This window comes from Pogoniulus pusillus, chromosome 32, assembly GCF_015220805.1.
Source record: "Pogoniulus pusillus isolate bPogPus1 chromosome 32, bPogPus1.pri, whole genome shotgun sequence".
NCBI classification, from domain to species: domain Eukaryota; kingdom Metazoa; phylum Chordata; class Aves; order Piciformes; family Lybiidae; genus Pogoniulus; species Pogoniulus pusillus.
In genome coordinates, this window is record NC_087295.1 from 3,321,908 (window position 1) to 3,341,828 (window position 19,921).

General features: G+C 48.0%; 1 protein-coding gene across 8 annotated transcripts in view; it reads right to left on the reverse strand.

Annotated features, from left to right (window-relative positions):
* Positions 1 to 19,921, reverse strand: part of ELMO1 (engulfment and cell motility 1) — a 340,489-nt gene that overhangs the window by 203,369 nt on the left and 117,199 nt on the right. For all 8 annotated transcript variants that reach the window (XM_064170010.1, XM_064170011.1, XM_064170009.1 and 5 more), the window contains one exon: positions 2,029 to 2,079. In XM_064170010.1, coding sequence (XP_064026080.1) covers positions 2,029 to 2,079 — 51 coding nt within the window. The remainder of the gene's footprint in view (positions 1 to 2,028; positions 2,080 to 19,921) is intronic.

Genomic DNA, 19,921 nt, shown 5'->3' on the forward strand with positions numbered 1-19,921 from the left:
TCAAGAAGCTACTATCAAATAAACAGCAAGTGCTCAAAAATCAGTTCTGCTTGGAAAAAAAACACATTAATTTAGAAATGATCATTTAAATGTGGCCAGTTGGTCCAGTTTGATTTTCTCAGCATCTTAAAAACCCTTTCAAAATGATCAGTCACCTGAATAATGATTTGTAGGAAAGAATCCTGCAGTTGCAGACACTACAAGGTTGGATTCCACTTGCTGCCTTGCAGGGCAACTGTTGGCCCCTTTGGAACAGTCCCTTTGGGGAGCAGTTACAGCTTGTGTACCTCCCCACCATCCACTGGAATATGAGTATCACAAACCCAGACAATAACAATCTGGCATCTCAAACTCTCCCATATGCTCAAATACAAAGAAATGTTGCATAAGAAACTTCTGATGAGGCCCTTCAGAAATACATATGGACAAAGTGGGGGGAAAAACAGGTCACAGAAAGCTGCAAACACACAATAGCATGAAGAATTGTTAGGAAAGATGATAGGAGAGGTTAAAAATAAACAAGAAAGATGATATAGCAGCAGAGATAATACAGGAGAAATTCAATCTGTGCTGAAGTTACCTAGGAAACAGAGCGTCTGTGTGGTGAGTGGTTCAGAGAGGTGGGGGGGAAATAGCATTGTTCAGGAAGAAGAACAGCCTTTCAGAGAATCACAGAAACTTAGCAAACAGGCTGGCAGAAACAAAGAGGCAGTTCAAACTCTCACCAGGCCTAATGAGTGGCTTTGCAAAGTTTTAACTCTCAGAAGTTTCAAACAAGACACGCTGCAAGCCTCCAAAGGGAAGCGTTCATAATGGATTCGGCAGCACTGCACAGCTCCAGAATTGCCCTTGCAATATTAACAGTGGCTTGCAGGGAAAGGTCCTGAGACAAGCACACAAAATTAGCAAGATTTGAGACTTGAAAAAAAAAGAGAAAGTATTGAACATTTAGATTTCATAGAATCAAGCAGGTTGGAAGAGACCTCCAAGCTCAGCCAGTCCAACCTAGCACCCAGCCCTGTCCAGTCAACCAGACCATGGCATTAAGTGCCCCAGCCAGGCTTGAACACCTCCAGCCACGGCGACTCCATCACCTCCCTGGGCAGCTCATTCCAATGCCAATCACTCTCTCTGTCAACAACTTCTTCCTAACATCCAGCCTAGATCTCCCCTGGCACAACTTGAGACTGTGTCCCCTTGTTCTGTTGCTGGCTGCCTGGGAGAAAAGACCAACCCCCAGTGGCAATTTGGCCTTAGAGTTGCTTTAAAAGGCAATTTGGCCTCGAGGATGCTCTAAATCTGCAGAAGTTAAAGCACTACCACCACAAAGAGGTAAATCATTTTAAGGGCACACTGCATTTGCCAGAAAAGTAATGACACTGCTGCTGTCTCAGACATACACCTTCTGGGACTAACAGTGGCTTGCAGCATGCAGCAACAGCACTGCTCAACTCGGCAGGAAAAAGCCATTACAAGGCAAGCAGCAACTCTGACGTGCTTTCTGAGGAGCTGGAAAGGAGGTGGGGTGAAGAAAACCTAAACCAACCCCAGTAAAATCTCAGTGTTACAGTGGGTGATCACTCAGTAGAACCCCAGGGAGCAGCAGTGCTCTCTGACCTGAGCTGCCCAGGCAGAGCACGCTGTGCTTCAATTCCCAGCCCTTTCTCCTGGCTCCAAGCTCTGGGGCAGAAAAGAAGCAACTCGAGCGAGGCTGCAATGCCAGCAGGGAAGCAGAGGTACCTTGAACATGAAAGCTGGTCTCAGTGGGAGAGAAGTGCGAGACAAAAATCCATCCAGCTGTGCCAAGCCTATCACCCAAATGGCACTCGGAGAGGCCATCCCTGCCCCCACAGCTCACAAAAAGAGCATACCACGTGCAGGCATCTTGTGACCACAGCATCACACTCCTTTGCAGGAATACTGTGGGATACAGTGTGGATAAAGCTTACAAATACATACATGAGTTCACCAGGATTTACTAATCAAATCTTCACTTTGAAGAGAGAGTAGAACAGAACAGTTACTCACTGGAGATGTTGTTAATCGAAGGATTGCTCCATTTTTTATTTCATTGCGATTCTGAAAGACAAAAAAAGAGTCCAAAAGAGTTTATTTAAGGCTCACACAATGAGATAAGGCATACATTGAGAGCACTGGCCCCTGACCACAGTAAGAGGACACAGTCTCAAACTGCACCAGGGCAGGTTCAGGCTGGATATTAGGAAATAATTCTTCACAGCAAGAGTGAATGCCTATTGGAATGGGCTGCCCGGGGAGGTGAAGGAGTCACCATCCCTGGAGATGTTTAAGAGGAGCTTGGATGAATCACAAAATCAAGCAGGTTGGAAGAGACCTCCAAGCTCATCCAGGCCAACCTAGCACCCAGCCATACCCAATCAGCCAGACCATGGCACTAAGTGCCTCATCCAGGCTTTGCTCAAACACCTCCAAGGCACAGCAACTCCACCACCTCCCTGGGCAGCCCATTCCAATGCCAATCACTCTCTCTGGTAAGAACTTCCTCCCAGTATCCATCCTAGACCTCCTCTGAGAGATTCTATCTGTTGCTGGTTGCCTGGCAGAAGAAACCAGCACTTAGTGCCATGGGTTAGTTAATTAGAAGGGTTAGTTGCTAGGTTGGATTCAATGTTCCTAGAGGTCTTGTCCAACCTGCTTAACTCTGTGATTCTGTCCACAGGCACAAAGCTTCCCTCTTTCATATGCAACTTAAGGACCAAGAGTGTTTTCCCCCTCGAGGCACACCAAGATCACTACTCACATGCTGCTGAACCCATCTGAACCCTTTTAAGGATGACTTCATGTTTTCAAGGTTTAGCTTCCACTAGCAACTGCTAAATGTTTATTTTAAATACACTGCCCACCTCGTCTGTCTCTGGCATTGTGCTACACAGCTGAGGAGCACACAAGTTTGCTGAAACCTCTCATTAAACATCTGCAGCAACTAAAATTTACCCTGCTGGCTCTCTGCTTTCTGTAACAAGAACATGCTGACTTCAACCGCTGGAATCAACCCGCTGAGTGCTGCCACCACAGCTTTGCATTCCCTCTCCAAGTGAAAAAGAAACAAACACGTCCCTGTTAGCTCTAAGTGAAGTTCAAACACACCAGAAGTCATTCCCACCCCTACCTGGCTGAGAAGGAGGTGGCATTAAACATTTTGTTGTGGTTAAGCTCACATAATGTGTTCGATTAAACAGAATCACAAAATGTCAGGGGCTGGAAGGGACCTCAAAATATCATAAGATGATAGGGGTTGGAAGGGATCCAAAGAGATCATCGAGTGCAACCCCCCTGCCAGAGCAGGACCACACAATCTAGCTCAGGGCACACAGGAACACATCCAGACAGGCCTTGAAAGGCTCCAGAGAAGGAGACTCCACAACCTCTCTGGGCAGCCTGCGCCAGTGCATTGGGACCCTTATGGGAAAGAAGTTCTCCCTTGTGTTGAGCTGGAACCTCCTGTGCTGCAGCTTCCATCCATTGCTGCTTGTCCTATCCCAGGGAGCAGTGAGCAGAGCCTGTCCCCCCACCTCCTGACCCCCAGCAAGTTATAAACATTAAATCCCCTCTCAGTCTTCTCTTCTCCAGACTAAGCAGCCCCAGGACCCTCAGCCTCTCCTCATCAGGCAGTGCTACAGTCTCCTCATCATCCTTGTAGCCCTTCACCAGACCCTCTCCAGCAGATCCCTGTCCCTCTTAAACTGAGGATCACAAAACTGTGGTTTAAGGTGAATCTTGTAGATTACAGTCCTAGGTTGGACTTGGTGATCCTGAGGGGCTTTTCCAACCTGGACATTTCTGTGATTCTGTGAACTGGGACTGCCAGAGGAAGAGGAAGCTGAAGGGAGACCTGTATCATCCTCTACAGCTACCTGAAAGAACAATACAGAGAGGGAGGAGCTGGTCTCTTCTCACAGGTAGTGCTACAACAAGAGGGAGCAGCCTCTAGCTGCATCAGGAGAGGTTTAGGCTAGACATGAGGAAAAAAACAAACCTTGAAAGAGTGGTAATGCATTGGAACAGGGAGGTGGTTGGGTCACCATCCCTAGAGGTCTTTGAAGGTCATTCAGTTGTGACACTTAGTGGTAAAATTTAATGGTGAAGTTGTAGAGTAGGGCTAACAGCTGGCCCTTGGTGATCTCAGTGGTCTTTTCCAACCCTAATTCTGTGCTTCCATGTCCACAGGCATGGTCTTTCCCTGTGGTAAGTGTTGGGGAGCCTATTCCTCTTTCAACAAGTGACCTCCTGCTCACCATGGGTTAGGATAATACAGTACCTAGCACAAAGAACCTATTAATAGGCACTGACAGGGCACAGCACAGTGCACAGTCACACCTTTGTTCGTGGCTCAACAGCTTTTTGATGGGCTGATACCCCAATCTGTCAAAGGAACTGGAGAAAGCCCTAACAGTTTGAGAGAGAAGAGCTAATTTTGTTCTGAAGACCACACTGAAAGCTTTCCACAGACTGGTGTTTAGCCAAAAAGGAAAAAAAAAACCAACCCATGTTTAGAAGTGTCTTTCTGCTCAGGCAATTTCTCTTCAATTCATTTCATCCTTCTTGCTCCTGTTCTGAAACATCTCAAATCCAAAAATGCTAAAAACAGGAGGAATCTTGCCTGAATCCAGGTCAAGTAGTCCCAAAATAAAACTCCAGTACATTGTCTCTTGCTTGGCATCCAAGTCATCTGTGAGATTGGTTCTAGCTACCTCTATCACTCTCCACCCACCAAGACTTCTTCACTCTAACTGAAATAAATGAAGTGCCAGACAACACCAGGGACACAAGGGAGAAGCTTCTTTTTGGCTTCTTTGCTCATACATGCAACTAACCCATCTCAGCTCTTAGCAGTCTCCCCTCAGAGCAGCCCAGGTTCTGCTCAAGGAGGGGCAAGAAGGAGAGTGAATGGCCACATGCAGGGTGACTTTCCACAGCCAGACTTTCCCCTCCTGTAGGAAAGCAGCTCTGAACCCAGCTACATTTCACCACATCCAAGGAATCTGTGCAAAGGAGTCAAAGTGCATCTGTGTGGGTTTAATCTCAAAATCAGTGTTGAAACAAACTCACTTGGCAAAACATTTGTAGTGGCTTCAACTGTTGCCACCTCCTGGATTTGTGGGACTGAATAAAATTGAGTGCTTTAGGGCAAAGTGAGTGTGGGCTCAGTTTCCTTCTAATTAAGGAATCAGAACATCCAGCTTGAACTGCAAACCTGGATTGGGACCTTTCACTATCTGAAAGAGGCCTGCAAGAAAGCTGGGGAGGGACTTTTTAGGCTATCAGGTAGTGATAGCACTGAGGGGAACGAAGCAAAACTAAAAAGTGGATAGATTCAGATTAGATGTTAGGAAGAAGTTCTTCACCGTGGGGATGGTGAGATACTGGCACAGGCTGCCCAGGGAGGTAGTGGAAGCCTCATCCCTAGAAGATTTTAAGGCCAAGCTGTATGGGGTTCTGAGCAGCCTGATCTGGTGCAACGTGTCCCCGTTCATGGCAGGGGAACTGGTATTGGATGAAAACTCTGAGGTCCCTTCCAGCCCTGTGACTTTGAACAGCATAACTTTGGAACATGAAACATGAGAAACTCTGAGCTTAATTAATACGAACTACCCAAACAGATGTACAAATGTGTTTAACAAGTCAAGTCACTCCATCTAGGCAACAATAAAGATCTCTGCAAACATTTTCAGTCCGTTGCAAACATGAAGTACTGGGCACTGTTTGAGTAGGAGTTTGCTGAACAGCTGAGTCCCAACCTCCTCCTCCCCACTTGCATGTTCTCTTTTCTGCCCTGCACCAGCTCTGGCACTGAACAGACCTGTTTGTGGGTCTATCTCACAGTCACTAACCTAGCAGAAACCAGCCCTGGCAGGAAAGAGGTTTGTTTTTTTTCCTGTCAAGTTAATAACCAAAAAGGTAAGATCAGCCTCAGTGCAAACCCAACAAGTGAGGGTGGTGAGACACTGGAACGGCTTGCCCAGGGAGGCTGTGGATGCTCCCTCCCTGGAGGTGTTCAAGACCAGCTTGGATAAGGCCTTGAGCAACTTGTTCTAGTGGGAGGTGTCCCTGCCTATGGCAGGGGGTTGGAACTGGATTATCTTTGAAGTCCCTTCAAACCTAAACCATTCCATGATTCTATAAAGATGATGGAACCACAATTCAGAGCAGGGTGGGGAGGAAAGAACAGGGAAAACACAAGGAGGAATTTTACCTTCCCTCTTTGGGAGCAGTAAGCTGTCAGCCACAGCCCAAATCACACTGCTTCACTGATGCTTCAAGCTGAAACCATGCTCCACAGTTTGTTCAATTACAGTAGCCTTGTGTTGAGCTGGAACTTTCACTCATACAAAAGTTGGTCTTAACCTGATACACTCTCTAGTGTCATGCAAGCAGGTCAAAAAATAAGCCTCTAATTATAAGGACATTTATAGATTGCAGAGATTTGTCGTAGATTCAGTCCAGCAAGTGAAAAACACCTGGTTAAAAATACATTCTCTCTAGGGAGAGAAACTTCAAAGCAAGTGGGAAAAGGGGAGTCAGTAACCCGGCTGCGGTTCAGATAGCACATATGGATAAACAAGAGAAGCACTGCTCTTCAGAGTGAGCACATGTCAGCAGGTTACATACAGAACAGCAGAGCGAAACCAACACACTGAGCACATAAAAGCAATGCTGAAAGTTTTCTTTGGTTTTTTTTCTGTTTATCAAGCTTAGTCTGAAACACCAAAGCCTTCAGACTCGAAGTTGAAATGCTTGTCAGAGCCCACGGCACACAAAGCCCAAGGACTAGGAAGATGCTGAAGGGGCTGAACCACTGCTTTGTGAGGAGAGGCTGAGGGACCTTGGGCTTTTTGGTCTGGTGAAGAGAAGACTTCGAAGGGATCTAAGCAATGTGTATAAATATCTGAGGGCTGGGGGTCAAGAGGGAGGGGATAAACTCTTCTCAGTTGCACCCTGTAGTCACAGAAACATAGAATCAAGCAGGTTGGAAGAGACCTCCAAGATCATCCAGTCCAACCTAGCACCCAGCCCTATCCAGTCAACTAGACCCTGGCACCAAGGGCAATAGATGGAAACTACAGCACAGGAAGTTCCATCTCAAGATGAGGAAGAACTTCTTTACTGTAAGGGTCCCAGAGCCCTGGCACAGGCTGCTCAGAGAGGTTGTGGAGTCTCCTTCTCTGGAGTTCTGTCTGGATGTTTTCCTGTGTGACCTGAGCTACATTCTCTGGTCCTGCTGTGGCAGGGGGGAGGTTGGACTCACTCTATGGAGGTCCCTTCCAGCTCCTAACATCCTGTGATCGACTATTCATCATGCCTGGCTCAGTGCAAAGTGCATCAGCCTGCCCTACCACTGCTATCACAACAGATAAAGAGATCATCTTTGACTTCTGATTCAGACAAAAGGTTCAGGAAACCTGCCCATGCTTTCTCTCTGAAAACATTCAAAGCACCAAGCCTCTAACACAGCAGGCTAGCCAAATTTTAAGGGGTTAGCTGTTCTCTGATAAAAGAACATCCAATTTTGTTTATCCATTCTCAGTAATGACTTGAGTGCCTACCAAGAAGCAAATCTGTAAGCACACAATTAAGCCAAGAGGATTTCCTGCATCGAGTGTGTGCTGCAGTAGTCACCCTGCCAGTTAATTTCAGCTGCAACGTTTACACAGGGTTAATCTGCTTAGACTTTGGGACAGCATCCTGTGGATTTCTTTTCCACTCTAACAGAACATTATTCCAGCAGCCCAGCTCTGGCAAACATACTCAGAAGCACCACTGCTATTCAGGACAGGCCTGCAAGGAGGGGAGAGAACAGAAAAGACAAAAAGCCAACCAAACTAAAAACCCTCTTTCAAGGCAGGTTGCCCAGGGAGGTGGTTGGGGCTCCATCCCTAGAGATATTCAAAGAGAGGCTCAACAGGGCTCTGAGCAGCCTGATCTAGTTGAGGATGCTCCTGCTGAGTGCAGAAGGAGTTGGACTGGATGACCTTTGGAGGTCCCTTCCAAGCCAGGCCATTCTATGATTCCATGATAATCTGCCAACAGATTCTCTGCCTTCTCAAAGCTCTGCCCCAGGAGGCAGTGATCTCTCTCCCTATTTTGCAGTCTGGGCTACAGCTGTTTCACAAGGCTTGACCTAGACAACTGACTCCACAGAAACCCTTGCCTGATGTTGAAGTGATGTGAAACAGTGTAAATTCAATATTATCATTCCAATACTGGAAGGGATCCTACAGGAAGGCTGCACTGAGACTTTTCACAAGGCTGACAGGACAAGAGGGAATGGTTTGAAGCTGAAAGGAGAGTAGGTTTAGATGGGATCTTAAGTTCTTCAGTAAGAGGATGGTGAGACTCTGGAATAGGCTGCTCAGAGAGGGCATGGATGCCTCCTTCCTGGGGATCACAGGTTGGAAAAGCCCCTCAGGATCATCAAGTCCAACCTAGAACCCTACACTATGAGATTCACCTTGAACCATATCCCAAAGCACCACATCCAAACCACCCTTAAACACATCCAGGGTGGGTGACTCCACCACCTCTCTGGGCAGCTCATTCCAGTGCCAGACCACTCTCTCTGTGAACTCTCAGTGAAAAACTTCTTCCTCATGTCCAATCTAAACCTACCCAGCCTCAATCAGCCTAGTTGAGAGGTGTCCCTAGCCATGGTGGAGAGATGACCTCTGAGCTCCTTTCCAACCTAAACCATTCTAGGATTTACTGCACTGTAGGCTACTCTGCCCAAAATGCACGCAGGAGACTTCATCTGAAAAGCAGAGCCCAAGCATTAACAGAGCCCACGACACCATGCAGAGGGCTGAAGGGATGTGGAGGAGCCTTCCAAAATTCCTATCCAAACAGCCAGGCCATCCATTCAGAGCTTTGCTGGAAAGGCACTTTGGAAAACTTACCAAGCAAATTAAAGTTTATTTTGCCCTGCGTTTGTCTTATCGTTGTAATAATCTGTTCCAGCCAGCAAAATGCCTCAGGCCCCAGCTCACTGTAGCTGGTTGGAATGGAATGTTTGCTTAACATAGTTGAGGAAGACCTAGAAGTATTGGTTCCCATGGATTTAACTCACTCAGCACTACTCCTTACCCTTGACCAAACAGCTTCCTTCAGACTTCTTTAACTGGGCGAAAGGATCACAGCCAAGAAACCTCCAACTCCTCACGGGTACCTGCAGAGGGACCTGGTCAGGCTGGATGGGTGGGCAGAGGCCAATGGGATGAGACTGAACAAGGCCAAGTGCAGGGTTCTGCACTTTGGCCACAACAACCCCAAGCAGCACTACAGGCTGGGGATTGAGTGGCTGAGAGCAGCCAGGCAGAGAGGGACCTGGGGGTGCTGGGAGAGAGGAGCTGAAGATGAGGCAGCAGTGCCCAGGTGGGCAGCAGAGCCAATGGCATCCTGGGCTGGCTCAGGAGCAGTGTGGGCAGCAGGACAAGGGAGGTTCTTCTGCTCTTTCACTCAGCATTGCTCAGGCTACACCTTGAGTGCTGTGTCCAGTTCTGAGCTCCTGAATTCAGATGAGATGTTGAGGTGCTGGAAGGTATCCACAGGAGGGTGACAAAGCTGGGGAGGGGCCTGGAGCATAGCCCTGTGAGGAGAGGCTGAGAGAGCTGGGGGGGTGCAGCCTGCAGCAGAGGAGGCTCAGGGCAGAGCTCATTGCTGCCTACAACTACCTGAAGGAAGGCTGTAGCCAGGTGGGGTTGGGCTCTTCTGCCAGGCAGCCAGCAACAGAAGGAGGTGACACAGTCTGAAGTTGTGCCAGGGGAGGTCTAGGCTGGATGTTAGGAGGAAGTTCTTCCCAAAGAGTGATTGGCATTGGAATGAGCTGCCCAGGGAGGTGGCAGAGTTGATGTGCCTGGAGGTGTTCAAGCACAGCCTGGCTGGGGCACTTAGTGCCATGGTCTGGTTGATTGGACAGGGCTGGGTGCTAGGTTGGACTGGCTGAGCTTGGAGGTCTCTGCCAACCTGGTTGATTGTTTGATTCTATGTTTGTAGTGCCAAGTAGTACTTTCTTCCCTCTTTCCATACTATTATGGAACTTCTGAACTGACATCAAACTAAACAATCAGAGCTTAAATTGCACAAAGTCCAGAACATTTTCATGAGGCTGAGTTTGGGCAAGTCATGAAGCAGGACAAAACGCTCCATGGAGTTAATCTCTAAGTCAACAACTCTGAAAAGAGAATCTCATGGATTTTACATGGGATATTAAACAAACTAAGTGTAGATACAGCCTCCAACATCTGTAGTACAACGACTGCTGAGGAAGCATGAAGAAACTGAAAGCCATCATCAGATCACAATCCTGAATGCCATTTGCTACTCTTCCAGCTGGAGACAGACTATGAGGTTAATTATAACACTGAGCTGTCTCAGTAGGAAATTTGCTTGGTTTCAATCATGCAAAACTTCAATAAGATGAGAGCTGAGCGAATGCTCGCAGAAGCCACATCCCTGAAAACATTCATGGTCAAGTTGGATGAGGCTCTGAGCAACCTGATCTGGTTGGGTGTAGGTTGGACTGGCAGAATTGTAAAGGTCCTTTATAACCCCAAATTATTCTGTTCTCTAGATCATAGAATGGCTTAGGTTGGAGGGGACCTCAGAGATCATTTACTCCAACCTCCCCACCATGGTCAGGGATGCCTCACAATCAGACTCAACTGCTCAAGGCCTCATCCAACCTGGCCTTGAACACCCCCAGGGAGGAGGCAGCCACAACCTCTCAAGATAGCTGCCTACACTGTACTACTTGGCATGACAGGACTGCAGGATTTCAGAAGCAAGAGTGAGGCAATTAATCCAGTGATAAATTTCATTGTCTGAGAAGCTGCTGGAAAGGAGGAGAAGCTCTTTCAGTTTCTCCCAGGAGAATTTGTCGATAGCCAATTTCTTTCAGAAATGTTGGCAGTTTGGCTGAAGTTTTTAAGAAGAGGAGGTTTTTTGCATGCTGTTTAGCTATCCCTACTCAAGGATTACAGAAGCTAATAAATAAACCAGGTTGCAGCAGTGTGCAGTTTCAGGGCACATCTCATCCAGTGCAACTCTACAGACAGTTCTGTACATACCCTTCTAACTGTATGGGCTCCCAATGCTTTCCTTACACTGGATCTACCTACATGCAGCAGCACAATCAGTCACCTAACCTGCAAAAAAGTTACCTGTTCCTCTCCCATTCATTCACAAACAGAGCAAGGAAAAAAAAAAGGTTTGGGGCTTTTTGGGTTTGTTTTTGTTTGTTTTTTTTTTTGTCAGACTCAACTTGCTCAGGCAGTAGTCACAGAATTTTCAGGGTTGGAAAGGTCCTCAAGGATCATCTAATTCCAAACCCCATGCCATGGGCAGGGACACATTGCAGCACATTGCCCAGAGCCACATCCACCCAGCCTGCTCTTAAACACCTCCAGGGATGAGGCTTCCACCACCTCCCTGGGCAACCCCTTCCAGGCTCTCACTACCCTCATGCTGAAGAACTTTTTCCTAACATCCAGCCTGAATCTACCCATTTCTACCTTTGTTCCATTCCCCCCAGTCCTATCACTACCTGACACCCTAAAATGTCCCTCCCCAGCTCTCTTGTAGCCTCCTTCAGATACTGGAAGGCCACAATAAGGTCTCCTCGGAGCCTTCTCTTCTCCAGACTGAACAACCCCAATTCTCTGTCCTCACAGCAGAGCAGCTCCATCCCTCTGATCATCCTTGTGGCCCTTCTCTGGACACCTTCCAGCACCTCTATATCCTTCTTGTAATAGGGGCTCCAGAACTGGATGCAGTGCTCCAGGTGAGGTCTCACCAGGGTGGAATAGAGGAGGAGAATCACCTCTCTCCTCCAGCTGCCCACACTGCTCTTGACGCAGCCACACTTGGCTCTCTGGGCCGGAAGCTCACACTGACAGCTCATGTTGAGCTTCTCATCCATCAGTACCCACTAAAATGTAAAGAGAACGAAGCAATGGAAGGGAAAAAGAAAGCTCAACTACCTTTTTCTCCAGAAACCCACAGTAATACCAAGTTGAATGCCACTGAAACCACATTCTGAGTAAAAATCCAGAGCTTCCCTAATTTACTCATCTCCCAGGGGAGTGATCTACAAGGGCACCATCATCAGGTCCCACAGAATCAACCAGGTTGGAAGAGACCTCGAAGATCATCCAGTCCAACCTATCCCCCACAGCCCTACCCAGTCAACTAGACCATGGCACTAAGTGCCTCATCCAGGCTTTGCTTCAACACCTCCAGGGATGGTGCCTCCACCACCTCCCTGGGCAGCCCATTCCAATGGCAAATCACTCCCTCTGCACAGGGCAGCAGTGGTATCACACTGTGGGCAGACATCCTTGTGACACATTCAAAGAAGTTCCACAGAGGTTATTTTTAACCTGGACCAGTTCCCCAATTCAAGCAACCACCCAGACTGTGGTACCAGTAACACAGAAGGGATGAGCAGACAACAAGCAGCCCCATCCTCCTCTGGTAAGTCGGAACTTAAGTTGGACACCCAAAGACAGGAGTGTCAAACTGAAGCCAGTTCTTCCATGCAATCCCCCCAATACATTTACCCACAGCACCACTGAGGAGTCAGTGCAGGAGCTGTAGCTCCTTAACAGATGCTGCAGCTCCTTAAGCAGATGCTGCTATTAAGGAAATAGCTGAAGGCTCAAGCCAAGGCTGTGGTTCAGTCACTTGGGCCAAATCAAAGCACAGCTTGCTACCATAAAGCAGAGACTTGCTTTTCCATCTCTTGTTCATTCCTGCTCCTGGTTTTATGTGGCAGAAATAGTTGATGAGTCAACAAGGGAACAGAAACAGCTCAAACTTTTAGCATTTTGGGGTTTACCCAGTTTGTAAGGTAGAAGATTAGAACAAGCATTATAGTATAGGCAGGAAATCAGGCCAGCTCATTTTGCAAGCACTGCATGTGGAACCCCACTGAGACTTAAGGGGAAGCCTGCAGGTGCTTGTGCTTCTAATAGCTGCATCTTTGCCTGCACCCTTCCTCTCAGACACTGAGGATCACAGGATGTCAGGGGTTGGAAGGGACACAAGAAGATCATCAAGTCCAACCCCCATGCCAGAGTAGGACCACACAATCTAGCTCAGGGCACACAGGAACACATCCAGACAGGCCTTGAAAGGCTCCACAGAAGGAGACTCCACAACCTCTCTGGGCAGCCTGTGCCAGGGCTCTGGGACCCTTACACTCAAGAAGTTCCCCCTTGTGTTGAGCTGGAACCTCCTGTGCTGCAGTTTCCATCCGTTGCTCCTTGTCCTATCCCAGGGTGCAGTGAGTAGAGCCTGTCCTCCCCTCCTGACCCCCAGCCCTCAGAGAGTTATAGACATTTATTAGGTCCCCTCTCAGTCTTCTCTTCTCCAGACTAACCAGCCCCCAGGTCCCTCAGCCTCTCATCATCAGGCAGTGCTTCAGTTCTCTCATCATCCTCTTAGCCCTCCACTGGACTCTTTCCCTCTTCAACAGAGGAGCCCAAAACTGAAGGCAACAGTCAAGATGAGGTCTCACCTGGAGGCTCTGGGGGCCACCAAGGCAGAGTAGAGGGGAAGGAGAACCTCCCTTGATCTGCTGGACACACTCTTCTTAATACAACCCAGGACTCCATTGACCTTCTTGGCCCCCAGGGCACATTGCTGTGCCATGGATGTTCTCCAGCAGCACTCCCAGGTCACTCTCCACAGAGCTGCTCTCTAGCAGTCACCTCCCAGCCTGTACTGCTGCAGTTTATTATTCCCCCCCAGGTGCAGGACTCTGCACTTGTCCTTGTTGAACCTCATGTGGTTCCTCTGTGCTCAGCTCTGTCTGTCCAGGTCTCACTGGATGGCCACACAGCCTGCAGCTGTACCAGCCAAGCCTCCCAGGTTGGTGGCAGCAGCAAACTGGCTGAGCAGACTCTGTCTGTCAGTCTCCTCATCAATGTCATTGATGAAGATATGGAACAGCATTGGACCCAGCACTGATCCCTGGGGGATTCCATTAGTATCCTTACTCAACTGCAGTGAGAATTTACCAACGACTTCATTCTGTATCAACCTAGGACAGATCCACAAACAAACAACTGCTCCAGCTCACAACTGCTAAAAAGAGCAAAGTCTCATTCCTCAACCTATCTTTCCTCTTAACTTCCTCCTACTCTGCAAGCTGTCGCTGGACATGATTCAAGGGTCTTGCCTCACCCTTACATTCAACCAGGCAGACTTTTCATTAAGCAGATTGGATGAACTGAAGCAGCACAAAATGATCTGCCTCTTGCCAGCACCTCCAAAAAATTGTCAAGTGAATAGAAATGAAGTGGCAGGATCTCAGGCAGAAGAGAAGAAACCAGAACTGTCCTCTTTCAGCACTAGGCTGTGATATCAATTTTTTGCATCTTGTAAAAGTACCCAATTAAGGAAGTTCTTAAAGCGTGAAGATGACTTCAGCATTTTGCTCTTCAAACAAAACTATTTGTTATCAGCTCAAGCCAAATAGTCACACTGTACCTATCTTTAAGTGCTTGGCAAGACAAACCTTTTCAAAGCCTTTCCTCTCTAGTGATTACAGATCCAGGCTGGGTGGGGAATGGCTGAGAGCAGCCCTGAGGAAAAGGACCTGGGGGTCTGGGGTGACGAAAAGCTCAACATGAGCTAAAAGTGTGAGTGCAGCCCAGACACAACCCTGTGCTGGGCTGCAGCAAGAGCAGTGTGGGCAGCAGGGCAAGGGAGGGGATTCTGCCCCTTGGCTCTGCTCTCCTCAGACCCCACCTGGAGTCCTCTGTGCAGTTCTGGAGCCCCCAACACAAGCAGGACATGGAAGTGTTGGAGCCAGTCCAGAGGAGGCCACCAAGATGCTCAGAGGGCTGCAGCAGCTCTGCTATGAGGACAGGCTACAAGAGTTGGGGCTCTGCAGCCTGGAGAAGAGAAGGCTTTGAGGAGACCTTGGAGTGGCCCTCCAGTATCTGAAGGGGACCTAGAGGAGGGCTGGGGAGGGATTACTGAAAAGGTCTTGCAATGACAGGACAAGGAGGAATGGGTTTGAACTAGCAGAAGGGAGATTGAACCTGGATGTTAGGAAGAAGTTATTTGCAGTGAGGGTGGTGAGACACTGGCACAGCTTGCTCAAGGAGGCTGTGGATGCTCCCTCCCTGGAGGTGTTGAAGGCCAGGTTAGATGAAGCCTTGAGCAGCCTGTTCTAGTGGGAGGTTGTCCACAACAGAGGTGTCCCTGCCTATGGCAGGAGTTGGAACTGGACAAGCTTTGAGGTCCCTTCCAACCTAAACCATTCTATGATTAAAGGCAAAACTACAAACTGAACTCAGGGAAATAAATATCTGTGCAGCTTTTAAAGAAAACTATTCCATCCCTTCTCAGCAGCCATGATGTGGAGCTAATGAACTGAACAGAAAACATTGTTTCACCAAATATTTTTCATGGGAAGCAAGCAGAAGAGTTAAGCTGTTCATGCTGAGGCCAGAAAATAGAACAGGTTTACAGGACAGAATTATTTTCAGCCCCAAATTCAGCACAAATCTCAAAGTGCTACAAAATGAATCCTAAAATAAGAACTAATTTGCTAAGAAAAGGACAATCACTGTTCTTGAAACCAGCCTGAACGAAGCAGAGTTGAAAGCAATTTAGTGCACAGATACTTGGGTTTTACTTCTGGTCAGTGAAGAAATATCCTGGTGCCCACTGTTTTTAACTGGAGTCCACAGGGCAGCATTGCCAGCATCCCTCAAGCAGGCAGCAACACAGCTGCTCTGACTCCATGTGCTGCCCTTAGTGGGAGGAATTCCTGCAAAGCTGTGCAGGTGCCCCAAAATAGTGAGGAACTTTGAGAGTATGGTGGAAAATACCACATGTGATGTCAGTGGCACAGAAAGGACAACGGCAGGCATGGTTTAGTCCCAGGGCAAACCTGGATTGGGACTTTTCAGTATCTTAAGGGGGCCTACAAAAAAGCTGGGGAGGGACTTTTTAGGCTGTCAAGTAGTGATAGGGCTAGAGGGGATGGAACAAAGTTGGAAATGGGTAGATTCAGAATGGATGTTAGAAAGAAGTTCTTCAGCATGAGAGTGGTGAGAGCCTGGAAGGGGTTGCCCAGGGAGGTGGTGGAAGCCTCATCCCTGGAGGTGTCTATTCCAGGCTGATCTAAGGTAGGGTGTCCTTGGGCATGGCAGAGGGGTTGGAACTGGCTGATCCTTGTGGTCCCTTCCAACCCTGACTGATTCTATGGGATTTGCCATTTCAGTGGCATTACTAACATATCACCCAGAGCAATGCTGCTTAGCTCAATCTCTGCTGCTTACAAAGTACCAGGCCCCTCAGTGAAACAGAAACCTTCCTTACTGTGAAGGTTTACTTGAAGCTCAACCAATCAGTGAAAACAGATGAATATCAAAACCCAGAAGAAATGAAAAACCCCTACAAAAATTCCCAATCCCCACAAGCAGCTCATCTCTTGTCCTGTCACTTGCATGCACTCCCACACAGGGAGCCTGTAATGACAAAGTGGAATTTCACATGAATATACAGTTACAGGTTGCATTCAGCAAAAAAATAGGTCACAAGCAAAAGCACCTTTGAGAAAGAAAACCAAGGACCCTGCCCAAGTTCTCAGCTCAGGGAAAGGAGGAGGTAGAATCACAGAACTACAGAAGGTCAGGGGCTGGAAGGACCTCCAAAGCTCATCCAGTCCAAGTCCCCTGCCAGAGCAGGATCACCTAGAGCAGGTCACACATGCAGGCAGGTTTTGATTATCTTCAGAGGGGAAGATTCCACAACCACCTGGGCAGCCTGTTCCAGGGCTCTGTCAGCCTCACAGGGAAAAAAATTCCTCCTCATGTATAAATGAAACTACATCTGCCTCAGCTACCACCACTGCCCCTTGTCCTGTCCCTGGGCATCACCTAGCAGAGCCTGGCTCCAGCCTCCCAGCACTCACCCTGCACATATTGATAACCATTGATGAGGTCACCTCTCAGTCTCCTCTTCTTGAAGCAGCACAGCCCCAGCTCCCTCAGGCTCTCCTCATAACAGAGATGTTCCATTCCCTTCATCATCTTTGTGACTCTGTGCTGGACTTTCTCAAGCAGTTCTATATCCCTCCTAAACTGGGAAGCCCAGAACTGGACAGAGTACTACAGATGTGGCCTTACCAGGGCAGAGTAGAGGGGCAGGAGAACCTCTACAGACCTGCTATCCACAGCCCTTATAATAAACCCCAGAATGGCATTGCCCCTCCTGGCCATGCATGTACATTGCTGCCTCATGGTCACTTTCCCATCAGTTAGGACCCCCAGATCATTTTCCCCTTCACTGCCTTCCAACAGCTCAGCCCCCAACCTATCCTGCTTCCTGGGGTTATTCTTTCCCAGGTGCCAGATTCTACACTTGCCTGTCCCCATCTAGCTCAATGGCAGCACAGCAACTCCACCCAGCCCGGTGTCATCAGCAAACTTGCTCACAGTGCACTCTGTGCCCTCATCCAGGTCATGGATGAATCTACTGAACAGAACTGCTCCCAGTACTGACCCCTGTGGGACTACACTAGAAGGATGCTCCATCTGCAAACACAGTGAAGATGTGAGTAATGACAATGGAAATAAGGGGCAGGGGAAGATGTTTGCCTGCAGAACAGCACTGGAAGCCCCTCAAAATTAATCATAGAATCAAGCAGGTTGGAAGAGACCTCCAAGCTCAGCCAGTCCAACCTAGCACCCAGCCCTGGCCAACCAACCAGACCATGACACTAAGTGCCCCAGCCAGGCTTGGCTTGAACACCTCCAGGTGCAGCCACTCCACCACCTCCCTGGGCAGCCCATTCCAATGCCAATCACTCTCTCTGCCAACAACTTCCTCCTAACATCCAGCCTGGACCTCCCCTGCCACAACTTGACAACGTGTCCCCTTGTTCTGTTGCTGGGTGCCTGGCAGCAGAGTCCAACCTCACCTGGCTATAGCCTCCCTTCAGGTAGTTGTAGCCAGCAATGAGCTGTGCCCTGAGCATCTTCTTCTCCAGGCTGCACACCCCCAGCTCCCTCAGCCTCTCCTCACAGGGTTGTGCTCCATGTGCTGACAGTCCCACATTTGTAGTACTTCCACTCCTTGTTTTGCACAGGAACTCATTCAGTGATTTTCTTTCTGGTAGCTTTAAGCACAGTGACACTTGGAAAAGTCATTTCTACCTGGAAGGCCACGACTCAGCAGTCCAGCAGCAGGCTTTAGAGAAAGATGACCTACACAGAGTATTTTCTGCATGTCTAGAGGAATACAATTCATCTTTGGGAGCAGTGAAAAACGTTTGCTTATTAGAAGCTGGCACAAAAGAGCTCCACTCATGTCCTCAGAAGAGGTAGATGAAAGCAATGGAGGCTTTAACAATTAGTTTGTGCATGTGTTTGTCCTCATGCCTGGTATTTTTCATGTCACAATTCAGAAAGCCACACACACACACAAGAGGGAAAGTGTGCAGAAGGGGTGATGGCCTATATAAGCCTCTCTTCACAGCCACTATCCAATAAGCAGTGATCAACAGTGAACAATATCTAATAAAAGTCACAGTCATCTGAGTAATACTGGTGGCATTTAGAGTTCTTCTCTCTTATTTACGTGACTCAGAGTCAGACACTCTGCATATTTTCAGCAGGGAATAAACAAACTCCAAGTCCTCTCCACAGTACAATCCAAAATGTTCTAGAAGACCATCATTTTCCACCCTTACTGCAGCCAAGAGCCATCAGACTTCCTTTTATGCAGAACAGAAAATACTTCTCCTCTCCAAAGCTGCAGGATCCTACCCTCCAAAGGTGGGGGCAATGCCTGGAATAGCCTCCAGATGTAACAGGACAAATTCCTTCAGCAAGCCTAAATATTCACCCAGTAGTCCAGGCTTTCTTGCCAACAGGCAAGTTCAACTGTGTCTGGCTTACTGGAAAAAAAGTCTTGTGCCCCAATTCAGGGCAATTAGCAAAGCAGCCTTGCTATTTAATTTGGGTAACCAATAATTACTTCAACAGCTGTGCTTGTGGTGGCCCTTTGAAGTGCCTGTCAATTGAAGCTTGAAAAGAAAGGAGAGGGGAGGAAATAAAATAAAGGCAGCAACCAAACAACAACAACAAAACCCCAAATGACCAAACACACAGAAAAAGAAACCACTAAGCACACGAGGGAATAAGTGGAGAAGCCCAAACAAACTGTGATATACTGAGAAGAAGAAAACCAACCCCTAAATCTTATCTTATGAGCATCTGCTCCTGCTGGTTTGCTAAATTTAGTTTAAGTGCTTAAAATGTGCCCAAGTTCCCCTCATTTCTTGGGTGGGGGTTAACAATTACAAGAAGAGAAAAGTTAGGTCATGTCTCAGCTGTATTTAGCAGATGCTAAACAACTCTAAAAGGCAAAACCAAACCAGAAGACCTTCAGACTAAGCCAAACTAAACAGATAAGGGAAGCAAGAGGAGGTTTGTCTACACTGCTAAGCTCAGGTCTGCTTAGCTCAAAGTCCACTGAGGTTAGGGAATCAGCATGCAGACCTGGGGAGGGTTTAGATAGGGCTCTTGTCCCACTGCTTAGAGAAGGCACCTCTGAGGCACTCCTCTCTACACTCTTCCAAACAAGCTCTTTTTTTTTTTCCCTTCCATAACATTTCAGTCATTTCAGCAATTCTGTCAGCAGTGCCAGGAATGAATGTACTGCTTGGCCTCATTCAGATGAGCATGTCCCATTTATTTAGCCTGGACATTCCAGTTTTTATTACAGCTAAGTTCCTCTGCTGAAATCACTGCATCGCTGCGCGGTCTGGGGAGCAGAGAAGGCAGCCCAGAGGAACAGGCACAACTACTGAAGGACAGGACCACAGGCTGGAAGGAGTAGCAAACATTACACAGTCACTGAAACTTAT